The 14,261-nt window shown below is 38.6% G+C and overlaps 1 protein-coding gene across 1 annotated transcript in view; it reads left to right on the forward strand.

Moving 5' to 3' along the window:
• Positions 1–129: 129 nt before the first annotated feature.
• Positions 130–14,261, forward strand: part of STOM (stomatin) — a 31,820-nt gene continuing 17,688 nt past the window's right edge. Inside the window, exon 1 of the mRNA XM_012458221.2 lies at positions 130–239. Within this exon, the coding sequence (XP_012313644.1) occupies positions 179–239 (61 nt within the window). The 5' untranslated portion in view covers positions 130–178. The remainder of the gene's footprint in view (positions 240–14,261) is intronic.

The raw sequence follows: 14,261 nt of genomic DNA on the forward strand, positions 1-14,261 counted from the left end.
GAGTCGGAGGTGTGTTCTCCTCTGTCCTGGGCGTTGATTGGCCGACTCTCCAGGGGGCCGGGACCTAGAGCGGGGCGGGGCGGCAACCCGGGTCTTGTGCCCTCTGCCCCTCAGGGCATTCACCGCGGCTCTGGCTTCGCCGACGACGACTGGGGAGTGCGACTGTGTCTCGGGCAGCATGGCCGAGAAGCGGCACACAGTGGACTCCGAAGCCCAGCGGCTCCCCGTCTCCTTCAAGGGTGAGCCCCGAGTCCCCTTACCCTCCCCCTTGGACCGAGCCCCCGCCCGCGGCGTGCGCTCCGCGGTCTGACAGCCGAGCTCCAGGCCAGTCTCCGCTGCCTCGGGCTGGACGAGACCTCAAAGCCGCGGCTCCTCCCTCGTAAACTAAGCATCACGAACCCTGTTTCGCAGACTGGGGTCATGACGGAGGGGCAGCGGGGTGCCAACAGCACGTTTCCCATCGCGCAGGCTCGGGTTATCTCGCGGCTGCCAGATGCCAGGTCCCTCGCCAGCGCTGCACTATCTCCTGCACGCAGACGAGGAAACGCAGAGGGAACTGGCAGCCAGCGAGGGGGGCACCGGGACCCCGCGTCTCACCCTTTGCCCACTCCCCTTCTTTCCCGACTCACCCTCTCGGAGGCCACCTCCTCCACCCAGCCCTGGCCCGGCCCCAGGGTGAACCCCCTCCTTCCCCAACCCCACCTCCTGAAACTTAGACCGATTTACGGAAGGAAAAAGTTGCTCTGACTTTGTTCTCACCTTTCTTTCTGGCTCCACTTTCTGCCCCATTTTCCCCCCTAAGCTTTCCTCTGCGTTTTGAAGAACTCTCCTTCCCGACTTTTGTTCCTTTCCAGGAACCCTGAGTTCCCCCATCTTCACCCCCAACCTGCCTTACTAGTCTTCAAGGCAGCAGCTGCGAGTGGCGCAGTCTCGTTCCCCATGGAGAAACTGGCACTCTGGGGAGGGGGGTCCCAATAAAGAGAGGTGGTGGACCTCCCAGGAGTCCTGGTATCCACTCAGGAGCTGCTAGTGATCAAGACGAATTACAGTGTTTCTAACGATGGAATTTCAGGCAGGGTGGCAGTGAAAGCAATTTAGGGAGCTGGGTGGGCTTTTCCAGCACCCTGCAAAGAACACAGCATTGGAGTCATCTATTCTGATTATTTGTAAAGCAGGTTTATCCACACATCTTACCTCTAAGTTCCATTTCCCTTTCCCAGGGATCCCTGTCTTCATTTCCTTCCCAGGAGCATCAAAGGAATTATAGAAATCTTTATTTCTCTGCTAAGAACATTGAAGGATTATCTAACCAAGTGGAAAGTGTAACATGGAGGAGTTGATGAGAATAACAGCAACCACAACAAAAAACTAAATAGGCCAGACTCTGTGCCACTTTTTTTTTTTTTTTTTTTTTTTGAGACAATTTCGCTCTTGTTGCCCAAGCTGGAATGTGATCTTGGCTCACTGCAACCTCCGCCTCCTGGGTTCAAGTGATTCTCCTGCCTCAGCTTCCCAAATAGCTAGGATTACAGGCATGCGCCACCACACCCCGCTAATTTTGTATTTTTAGTAGAGATGGGGTTTCACCATGTTGGTCAGGCTGGTCTCAAACTCCTGACCTCAAGTGATTCACACACCTTGTCCTCCCCAAGTGCTGAGATTACAGTTGTGAGCCACTGCACCCGGCCAGTACCACATATTTTATGTATATATTATTTTATTGAATCTTCACGACAGATGATGTGCTAGGTTTCCTTATCCTCATATTATACTTGATGAAACTGATAGTCAAAGAAGTTAAATTACTTAAAGTCACATAGTTTGTATTTAAATCTAGATTTGACTGATTCTAAAACTTGAATAGGAAAAACTTGTGTGGTAACTGCCTCTTCGATAGTTAGTTGTCTTTTCCTAGATAAGAACGTGGGTGTAGCATGCATTCCTCAGTACTCTGACCTCCTGGTGGGAAACTGCAGTGGGAAATCTGCTTAGAGAAGTTCTTTGGGAATAAACATGATCTTTGTGCTTAATGTTTATTTACAGATGAGGTTTGTTTATTTATTTATTTATTTATTTATTTTTGAGACAGAGTCTAACTCTGTCGCTCTGTCACCCAGGCTAGAGTGCAGTGGTGCAATCTTGGCTCACTGCAACCTCTGCCTCCCAGGTTTAAGCAATTCTCCTGCCTCAGCCTCACAAGTAGCTGGGATTACAGGCACCTGCCACTGCGCCCAGCTAATTCGTATAGTTTTAGTAGCGACAGACTTTCACTGTCTTGGCCAGGCTAGCCTTGAATGCCTGACTTCGTGATCCACCCGCCTCGGCCTCCCACAGTGTTGGGATTACAGGCGTGAGCCACCGCGCCCGGCAGCAGACAAGTTAACTTTCAGGTTTTTTTCTTGTTTCTACCCTTAACTACTTTTAGACAGAAATCTTTCAAGATCTAATGAAAACCACTGCTTCTTCTCAAAAATTAGACATACAAATAAAATTTTGCATAGTCCATGTTTTTCTTTTTTAATGTAAACCTTAGAAATTTGGCACTGCTAGGAAAACCATTGCTGGAATTTATTAGAGTTTACTGAATGCTTTCCCTGCGCCAATACACAGTTTAAGTGCTTTACAAACATTATCTAATTGCATTCTGTAACAGCTCTACAAGGAAAAAGCCATTATTCACCATTTCACAATAATGAAACTGAGGCTCAGAGTGGTAAAATCACACAGTTTCTAAAATTTTCAGCCTGGTTTCAAACCCCAGCTATCTGATTTTCTGAACCGTTTTCCCTGTCCCAGAGATGCATACCACGAATATAGAATCTTGTCTAACTTCAGTACTTTTCTGAAGTTGAGAGACAATAAACAAAAAAAGCTTGGAGGAACAGCTTCAGTGAAAACTTTCAGGAGTCTGCTTGTGAGGGAAGCAGTGGAATTATAAAAGCCTAAACTCTGCCTCTTTATGTCTTTGCTGAGAATTAATCCTAAGTAGGTAAATAGGACCAGACCAAGGGCAAGACTAGTTTTTCTTAAAGGCAGTGTATTCACTTTGTAATGAAATAATACAAGTGAGTTGCAAAGAATGTATCACTGTAATTAAGAGCCATGTCAACAAAATAAATCCCTTTGGGAGAATATCTGAAAATAAGAAAAATCACAAGACTGATTGTTTTAATCAGTTGTTATAGCCAGTCAGACTGGGGAGAACTTTGTAACTTCAATAATTAATCGAGTTATTCCATCACTGGTCATAAATTAACTTATGGAAGACTAAGCCTACAAAAACTGGCTGGCATATTTATTTATTATTAAATAGGTTTTTGGTGCTACCTGATGGTATAAATTTTACGTAGTAAAAGAGTCACTGATTCCTAGTCAGCTTTGAGGAAAAAAAGTTAAAGATGTTGATAAAGTGATATAGATGGGATTCAAAAATCAGTTTTTTAAAAAGGCATGGAAAAGCAATTTCCTGAAAACTATTGTAACTACAAAAAAGTAAATACCCTTTTCTGCATCTGCCTGGTATCTTGTGCATATCCCTATCATAATGTTTATTACATAATATTATATTTATCAGTCCCCTCCCCTCCCATAATTAGACTACCCTCTTTCTTTTTGAGACAGGGTCTCACTCTATCACCCAGTTTAGAGCAGTGGTGCAGTCATAGCTCACTGGAGCCTCAAGTGATTCTCCCACCTCAGCTCCTTAAGTAGCTGGGACTACAGGTATGTGCCACCACACACAGATAATTTTTTTATTTTTTGTAAAAATGGGGTCTTACTATGTTGCCCAGGCTGGTCTTGAACTCCTGGACTCAAGCAATCCCACTTTAGCCTGCCAAAGTGCTGGGACAACAGGCATAAGCTACCATGCCTGGCCTTTAGACCACACTTTTGAAAACAGAGATTATGTCCTTCTTCATTGTAATAGCCCAATATCAAGTACATAGTAGGCATACAAAAACATTTGTTGAAAGAGAAAGGAGGCAGACAGGGAGATAAAAATCCCATGGCATAAGTAATGTTGTTAAGTGTTTACCTTAGCCTTATATTGGTGGAGCAGTTTTTCTGTTTACTGTTTATTTTATTAAGTTTGTTATAACCCATACTGTGATTTTAGGGCATGGCATCATGTTTATTATCTATTACTACAGATAGACTATTTGTTTGGTTTATATTATCAATAAAAGGGTTATAGTTGCCAAGATAATATATTATTCTTAGTAAGAAATCTCCTTTTATTTTTTAAAGCATGGAAAGAGAAGTTAGAGGTCATGGTTAGTAGAAAGAAGGAAGTGTGTGTCAACAGATAATTTTATATTGACACACTTGCTAATAATTAAAATAGATAATTTTCTGTTGACACACAGTTGTTGCTACATTCTTTTTTAATCTTTCTCTGTTTGCTGGGACTAGTAAAGAAACTTGAACTCCAAGCATTTGGCCTCACGTTTTAGAAGATTATCCTTGAAGATGCAACCAATAAAGTCCTAAAGTCTCAGACAATGAAAACTATACCAAACTTGTGGTCCACTTAAAGTGAGCACTTATGGTAAGGTAGTAGAGTATAGTGAAATGAAAGCAGAATTTATAATTAAAAGATTTGGGTTGAGATCACTTTACCATCACTTAAGAGATTTGTATGAAGGATGGTCCAAGAAAGTTTAGAACTCTGACTTACTGCCCCAAGTATAGTCTGTTTCTCCTCCAGAGATAGAGTCCCTAAGCAGATTGTTAGTTGACATTTTCTCCATGGTGCCCAGATCCCAAAAGGTAATTCACTTAATAAAAAGTTTCTTCCTGTAAACTTATCAGTAACGATCTTAAAGTTGTGGTAATAATAATGCCTACTGTTTGTTGACTGCTTCCTAAGTATCAAGCCCTTTACATATTTTCTCATTTTATCTTCACAACTGTGTGAAATAAGTACTGTTCTTTTCCTTCATTTTACTGATGAGAAGATTTAGTGGTAGATTTGGAATCTAATACCCAAAACGCAAGCTTTTAGCCACTGCTTAGCTGTTAACCACAGTGAAGAACTGAGAACTTTATGATCTAGTTTCCTTTTGCTTCCATTAACCATTTTTAAATGAAAATGATGTTACCCTCCAAAGACTTATATGAGAAAAACTTAACTGTGGATAATTTGAAGATGTCCAAGTAAAAGAGCTGAAAAAAAAACAAAAAACATAAAAAGTGGGAGGGCTTTTGTTCTGTTTTCGTGTATTTCAGGCCTAGATGAAATTTAATTAACTTAATACCCATTATGAAATTGTTTTTCTCTCCAATTTTCCTGAACATAAATGTTTTGGTACTTCAGACATGGGCCATGTTCAGCCCATCCTTCTACTGTCCTGAATTCTCTAACCTCACAGTTAGAAAACATCTGATTTTTTAAAAAAGAAAACACTTGAGGAAAGCAGTTGACAACTACTTGGGACAGGAGATAATTCTGTACTATATTCTTGGATCCTGTCTGCTGTTTCAGTTTGTCTTCTGTAATAGGCAGTCTTTGTTTTTTCTTTTCCCCCAAAGAAACGACTCCAGCAAGTATTTAACAAATGTTTTTTGAGTGCCTTTTATACACTAAGTATCTTCCATATTAGCTCTGAGAAGGTACTCTTATTAACCCTGTGTTTAGATGAGTAGACTGAGGCATAGATGAGTAATAAGGTACTTTCTCAAGATCATGCAGCTAGTAAGTGGCAGAGCCATCTGTGAACCCATTATGCTATGCTGTTTTCATAAAACCAAAATCTTATGAAGACAGACAACTGAATATAATAATAAGTGTGATAAATGTTGTTTTAAGAGGGTAAAGTGCTATTGCGGCATTATTTAAGACTGAGAGGTCTTTAATTTAAAATTATTGATGTTACTCTCACCTTTTCTTTCCCGTTTTATGGCCTGAAACTTTTGAATGAAGGGAAACTACAGAAAATCTTTAAAATATTTGGGAAATGAGATATTTATGCTTATTTACTTTCCTTATTCTTTTTGAGCTAAGCAAAGAACAACTTCTTAAAAATCTTTCTTAGAAGTATTAGTCTATTTCTTTTCCTTAGGATTTCATAGTAAACACATATTAAGCTTTGTAATTCAAATCACATAATGTTTCATCAGTATCATTTCTTTTGGTCTAGCATTTATAGCTATAGAGGGATTTTAATAGGGAGGAAAAGTTACAGTCTTCAGTCATGGTTTTTAACTTGATGCTATCTGGCCTGTAGATACTCTAGCCCAGAGAATAATTTCTTCTCTAGAGATTTAAGGATAAGGGCATTTGAACAACTAAGCTGTGCCTAATTAAAATAATAATTTGAAAGGCAGGCTACAATATATGCTTGTTTGCTTTGAAATCCTGTCTTAAATGAATTGCAAGTTTGATCTCTAATTAAACACCATCATTTTTTTTTAACATATGTTTATCGAGACCCTGCTATGTGATAAACTCTGCTTCTTTCTCACCTCTAGCTTTTTTTTTTTTTTGAGATGGAGTCTTGCTGTGTCACCAGGCTGGAATGTAGTGGCATGATCTCTGCTCACTGCAATCTCCACCTCCTGGGTTCAAGCGATTCCCCTGCCTCAGCCTCCCAAGTAGCTGGGATTACAGGCGCACACCACCACACCGGCTAATTTTCTGTATTTTAGCAGAGACGGGGTTTCACTATGTTGGCCAGGATGGTCTCGATCTCCTGACCTCCTGATCTGCCTGCCTCGACCTCCCAAAGTGCTGGGATTACAGGTGTGAGACACTGCACCCGGCCACCTCTAGCTTTATTTATTCTATCTCTCTTTGTAAGATGCTGTCTTCATTTTTGTTTCTCCCATCTTTACTCTATTTCTCTTATTTTCCTTCGCTTCTGTAATGTTCTTCCCTTCTTTGTGTTTTTCTCCTAAAATTCCAGTCATTTGAAAAACTTAGTTATAGTAAAAATTTGGTTAATTGAAGAGGTATTTATATTCACTTATTTTACCTACCCTTTTGCTTATTTTCACCATAAGTTTTTGTTTATCAGGCTTTATAAAGGCCTTGTTTCAAAACAAGCAAAGGAGAGAAACTGGGAAGCTGGGAAATGTACCTTTATTTGAATAGCTGGAAGAATGATCAAATGCATTATTTAATTTATGCAAGTCTTCCTCCTCAGATAAATAGTTGGCTGACATAAAACAGGAATAGCAGTCATAACAGTCCATGGTCCAAATCTAGCTGGCTCTGTTTCTATATGTCCCACAAGTTATAAAATAACTCTTATATTTTTAAATGGTTTAAAAAAACAAAAGAATGCTTTTCATTACACATGAAAATTATGTGAAATTCAGATTTGTGTCCATAAATTAAGTTTTATTGGAACAGCTGTGCCATTTACGTTAGTACTACCTATGGCTGCTTTCGTATTACAAAAGTAAAAATGAGTAGTTGCAACAGACTACAAAGCCTAAAATATTTACTTCCTGGTTCTTTACAGGAAAAGTTTGCCAATCCTGACAGAATCGCTGATGAAGAATAATAGTGGCCAAAATAACACTTATATTCTGAATACATATGTTTTTAAAAAGAAAGTTCAAAAATTGCCAAGACTTTTCATTTTGACCTACTTTTACCCCTAAAAAGTGCTGCTACAACTGAAAAGCATGTATTTTTGAGACTAAATTTCCAGCCATTCTGTCTTGCACAGCAGTGCTGTTCAGTTTACAACATGAAGTGTTTTATTTGCACTGTGTGAAGGCAGAAGGAAAAGAGTGTCCATTAACTGTTGCAGTTTAGGTATTTCAGTAATTCCTTAGCCCATCCTTTCCTTTTTGTGTACAATAATGCTTGTGACTCACTCACAACCAGATTCTCGGCAGAGGAAATCCAGTTATCTTTTGAACTTTACAATAATAAAGTATCAGTGATTAGTGGATTTATTCCTCCACACAATTTCCAGTAGTGCTAAGGTTAATAGATCTGAAAGTAAATCATCTGATGGGGAACGGAAATAACTACAGCCCTCTGGACTAATCAGTCTGTGTTGTCATCTTGGAAAGAACGTTTTACTGCCTTTCCAGAAACTTACCCAACAAAAATTACTACACAGCTTGTCATTTTTCATTTGTTTCATGATTTGGTTGGTTTTCTTTTGTTTCTTTTTTTTTTTTTTTTGAGACGGAGTTTCCCTCTTGTTACCCAGGCTGGAGTGCAATGGCGCGATCTCGGCTCACTGCAACCTCCGCCTCCTGGGTTCAGGCAATTCTCCTGCCTCAGCCTCCTGAGTAGCTGGGATTACATCTTTTGTTTCTTTCTACAAGATCTTTAGCCTTATTTCTTTGGAAGTTCAGGAGGCATATTTTACACCTACTTCACAGATTTTTGTAAACATTATAAATACTCATGTATGTAATACATGTGGCTAATATGTCTTAGGAATTCAATAAATGGTAGTTATTAGGAGTAGTAATAAAAGGTACCTTCAGAATGAGAGAATTTTAAGAATTGTATAATTTCATCTTTTCAGAAAAATTAATTTACACAGAAAATAAGCATGTACAGAAACATTGCTAAAACTGTATTCAATGAAGTAGAGTTTCTAAGGGAAATTTGGACACAACAAATTTCATCATATGAAACAATGGAATTAATCTTTAATAATGATAAAGAATATGTACTGATGTGAAAAAATGTTTATAACATGGGTGGGAGGGAGAAGATTTTAAATCACTGTGTATACCATTCTTTCATTATTGAAAAAATAACAGGATAGAAAAGATTTAAAAGATATATATCAAGGCAAAAACATCCAGAGATAAAGTATAGATAATTTTCTTTTTCCTGTTTGTTGAGCTATGATTTCTAATTTTTCTAGTAACTTTTGCTTTTAAAGTAAAAAAGCAATTTTAGAAAATTTATGTCAGTTTCCTGGAGGTAAGCCCAATTTGAATGTTCAATACAAAAATTCAAATGTATATATAGGCTTATGTCCATATTCAGACCCTTCTTTGATTATTTAAAAGCTTATTCTACTGCCATTTTGGTAATAAAAGAAAAAAAAATACTCTAAACCAGGGGTCTCCAACCCCCAGGCCACAGACCGATCAGATCAGCAACATTAGATTCTCATAGGAGCACGAACCCTGTTGTGAACTACACACGTGAGGGATCTATGTTGTATGGTTCTTATGAGAATCTAATGCCTAATAATCTGTGGTAGAACAGTTTCATCCCAAAACCACGCTCCCTCACCCTTTCTTGTGGAAAAATTGTCTTCCACAAAACTGGTCCCTGGTGCCAAAAAGGTTGGGGACCATTGCTCTAAACCATGGCAAAGTAGTATTTACAACCAGGTATCATAGGTTCCCTAATTAGGAATGTTCTCACCCAGCAAAATATCAACAAATGTATTAACCAAACATCTCAGGAACACTGACCACTTGTCCCTTTCCCCATAAAACTGGTAAAGGATTCAGTCCTAAAGTAATAAATGGGAAACTTGAAGGAAATGATTTTCATGAGATTGTAGTGAGTGAGAATTTCTTTCCTCTTATTCCCAAAGTGGTAGATGACTAAGGGTTCATTTATAAGCCAGCTAGAGTTTAAGCTTCACCTCTTTGAGCTATAAATTTATAACAACATGCTATAAATAGGCACAGCTGGAATTAAGAGGGCTTCCTCTGTAAAAACATCAGATTTCATTCTCAAACTCTAGTGGTACATTCCCAACTTAGATACTGTGTACCTTTTGGAGCTGTAACCAGGTGGGGAAGAATTTTGAGAGTTTAAAATAGAATACTTTCATTTTAAAGGCATTAGAAAAATATGGAAATGACATTTCCCCAGTGTATACACTGATTATTTCTAGCCAAGCATTTGATATGTGAAAGACCAAATCCAGTCTTCAAAATGTGTCCTTAATTCCTTGTTCCTGGTGATTTGCAATCCCATATACACATCTGGGGTTTTAAAAAACACAGTGTGACAATGGGAACTGACACAGAAAAACTGGGCTGAACTTTTTGGCTTGTACTCATGTAGATTTCCTCATAAATGAACTTCTTGAGAGTCTTTGAATGTCCCAACCAGTCAGACTAGGGGGCAGCTGTGAAACAAAGGGCAAATTAAATTGTTTAAGAAGCTTTTGATCTAAAAGGGTAAGTGCTGTTTTCCCATTTTTCTTCATGAAGGTACAAACACTTAAGTAAAATAGGATTACAGAAAAGTATCATCTAAATTTGCTGATCATTATCTGTATTCTACAAGGCCAGTCTAATAATCTTTACTTTTTACCAGTAAGGAAACTAAAGTTCAAAGAGGTAAAGATCATACAACTAAGAAGTATCAGAACTGAAATTCAAACATAGTTACTTTCCATTCTCAGAAAACCTCAGTGTAATAAGGGATATAAATGCACAAGAAATTTAAATATTAGATTAAAATAATAAAAGATTAAAATCCTTCTTTGGGAGATCAATTTTAAAAAGATTAGACAAGATGTAAGTGCCATAGATAATTTTCAAAAAATGCTATTGAGGTTCAGGGGAAAAAAAAAACTTATCTAGCTAGAAAACTTACTGAGAAGCATTTTATTTTGTATCTACTTTATGCAGATACTGTGCTAGACATTGAGAATATAAAAGTGAATAAGCAACACCCTGCCCTCAGGGAACTTTTACTCTATTATGTTATGGGAGACTTGGACAGTATTTGAAATAGCACCAAATGCTGTCAGATGAATAAGTGTTTGTGGTCCATCTGTCCTTGTTTGGAATCTATTTCACCCTGGAAAGCTAGACATATGTCTGGCACAGAGCCTTGAAACTGTCTTTTGCTATAAATAGGCATGGCTGGAATTAAGAGGACTTCCTCTGTAAAAATATTGGATTTCATTCTCAGAACTCCAGTCATGCTTTTCCAGTTTGGATACTGTCTTGAGAAACTGCTTCAACCATGAAAACATCTTTAATGAGAATTTTTTTATTCAGGGGTGAATTGATTTAGAACACAGGCTTTGGAGTAAGATGACCCATATTTGAGTCCCAGGTCCTCCATTGTGTGACTTTGGCAAAGTTAAATGTTGCTTTAGTTAACTCATTTGTATAAAAGGGAGCTAAAAATACCCTCACAGGGCTGTCGTAAGAGTTAAATGAGAAAAAAATTTAGTTAAATGAGATACATGTCTAAAGTAATTTTAGAAAATGCCTGGAGTATAGAAAACCCCTCAAAACAACCACCGTTGTTATGATCAGTTATGGTAACACTAGTTAAAGCTTTCTCCACAAACAGTGCTATGGCCCTGCTTTGAATATTCTCTCAATGATTATGTCTGTACCCCCAAAATTATAACTTAGAAACCTCCAGGATTGCTTTAGATTATTTAAGTATACATGAAGATGTTTACCTCACATTATGATACAGGATCAGAAAATTACAAAGTCACATATAACCCAAGTACTCACTGTATTTCTGATTTTTCATCCTGTTTTAGAGCACTTGACCATGTGTCTCTCTTTTCTCCCATATTCCCAGCCTGAACACTCTGCTTATTTCTTGGTCTCCTATTTATTCCAAGCCCCATCTCACTGCCATTTTGCCCTTTAAAAGAAAACCTATTATATCCCTTGGCCTTCTCAGTCCCTATGTCCTCTACAGAAAGGAAAAGCAAACTAAAAATGAGGATGACACTGGATACAGAAAATAGGAACACAACATATGAGGTGATGGGAGTTTCCAGGATGATAGTGAAAGCAATTGCGGAGTGATAGCTGTGCACACCAGATGAGGGAAATCTGCACAAGGCTCTGAGAGAGAATTCTTTCAAAAGATGAAATTGATAGTATACCTGATCCTTTTGAGAGGAAATTTAGGCAGTCGATTTAAGGTTGGATCAATAAGTACATTGAAAACTGAGCAAAGGGAAAAAATAAGACAGTAACTCCAGAAAAAACAAAAATGTGACAAGAAGAGAAAACCAGTAATACCTCACTACGTGGCTTAGCTTTGAATTGTATTTACAAATTCATAACATAAAATCTGATGTTGATCTAAATGAAGTTCTGACGTAATTATATTGGGAAGATGGGTATATGTATGTGGTGGTGGGGGCGGGGAAAAGAAAGAGAACTCAAGCCTTTTCCATAGTAGAAAGTTAATAGTGCTCAAAACTGAAAAAGCAAGAAGTAACAAAAGAAGCATTTTATTTAATTAGTTTTTTTTTTTTTTTGAGATAGAGTCTCACTTTGTTGCTCAGGCTGGGGTGCATCACAGCTCACCGCAGCCTCGAACTCCCAGGCTCAAGCAATCCTCCTATCTCAGTCTTCTTAGTAGCTGGGACTATAGGTGTGTGCCACCACACCCAGCTAATTTTTTAAAAAAGTTTCTTGTAGAGATGGGAGTCTCACTATATTCTCCATGCTGGTCTCAAACTCCTGAGCTCAAGCAGTCCTCCCATCTCAGCCTCCCAAAGTGTTGGGATTACAGGTATGAGCCACCGTGCCTGGCAGAAGCATATTATTATTATTATTATTTTAAAAGTAGAGACGGATTCTTTCTATGTTGCCCAGGCTAGTCTCAGACTCCTGGGCTCAAGGGATCCTCCCTCCGCAGCCTCCCAAAGTACTGACATTACAGGCATGAGCCACTACACCCAGCCATGTAGCATATTATTTAGAAACATGGAGGTAAATATTAAAATGGTCAAAATAGTAAATATTTTTTACGAGGAAGAAATTGGAAGAGGTGAGCTTGGGAATGCCCTTTTTGGGTACTAATCTTATGTAATGGTTTAACTTTTTAAACTTTATGCAAGTGTAACTTCAAAAACACAAAGGCCAAAAAAGAAGGTGAAAGAAAAATAGCTAGAGGGAAAAAAATAGGTTACACATTTTATTTATTTATTTGTTTTAAAAAAATATCATTTAAGGCTGGGTGTGGTAGCTCATGCCTGTAATCCCAGCACTTTGGAAGGCCAAGGTGGGTGGATCACTTGAGGTCAGGAGTTCAAGACCAGCCTGGCCAACATGATGAAACCTCATCTCTACTAAATACAAAAAGTAGCCAGGTGTGGTGGTGGGTGCCTGTAATCCCAGCTACTCAAGAGACTGAGACAGGAGAATCTCTTAAACCCAGGAGGTGGAGTTTGCAGTGAGGTGAGATTGTGCCACTGTACTCCAGCCTGGGCAACAGAGAGAGACTCTGTCTCAAAAAGAAAAATAAAATAACATTTAAAAATGTGGTTGTGTACACAAGGAAAATTTTTGAAAGAATGTACTAAAATAGCGCTGAATTTAAAGTAATTTTTCCCTCCTGTGTTATACTTCTGTGAATTTTTTGCATGTATTACTTTTGTTATCAGACAGAAAAGCCGTTTCATATTACAGGAACAGGAAACAATTAGAAATGTGAGAGGAAAACTATGTACAAAGATGTTCATTTCAACATTGTTTATAGTACTAAAATCAAACAACCTGTGTAATCAGGAAGTGGGCAATAAATGATGTTGCATAAATCTAGTGAAATACTTTACAGGTATAATTTTTAAAAAGCTCTAAACAACGTTATACTCATATCATATGATTTTCACCTTTAATCATATTGTACCCCGAACTAAAATGCCCTAATGCCCTTTTCCCTCCTTCCCTTTTCTTTTCTCTTTCTTTCTTTCTCTCTTTCTTTCTTTTTCTTTCTTGTATGTATGTATTTAGAGACAGAGTCTTCCTATATTGCCCAGGCTGCAGTGCAATGGTGCTATCTCGGCTCACTGCAACCTCTACTTCCTGGGTTCATGCAGTTCTCCTGCCTCAGCCTCCCAAGTAGCTGGGATTACAGGCACCTGGCACCGCACCTAGCTAATTTTTGTATTTTTAGTAGAGATGGGATTTCACCATGTTGGTCAGGCTGGTCTCGAACTCCTGACCTCAAGTGATCCACCTGCCTTGGCCTCCCAAACTGCTGGGATTACAGGCATAAACCACTGTGCCTAGCCTCCCCTGCCCTTTCTTTTCACTGATATATATATATATATTTTTGGCTCTAGTACTTGCCACATTGATATTTTCTTACCATTATATCCTTCAAAAAACTCTGACAGGCACCATCACCTCCCCACCCCATTCCATTTTCACCTCCATCCTAACTGCACGAGTTAACTCATTCTGTGTCTTGAAAATATTCTGAACAGATACTCTATATCTGTACTTACTACCTTATATTATAATTATGTGTTTGACTTCCCCACTAAGCTTTAACCCTGAAAGCTGGGATTGGGTCTTACTCATTGTTGTCACTTCAG

This window comes from Aotus nancymaae, unplaced genomic scaffold (genome assembly GCF_030222135.1).
Source record: "Aotus nancymaae isolate 86718 unplaced genomic scaffold, 86718_ANA_hifiasm-v0.15.2.pri h1tg000003l, whole genome shotgun sequence".
In the NCBI taxonomy this organism is placed as follows: Eukaryota; Metazoa; Chordata; class Mammalia; order Primates; family Aotidae; genus Aotus; species Aotus nancymaae.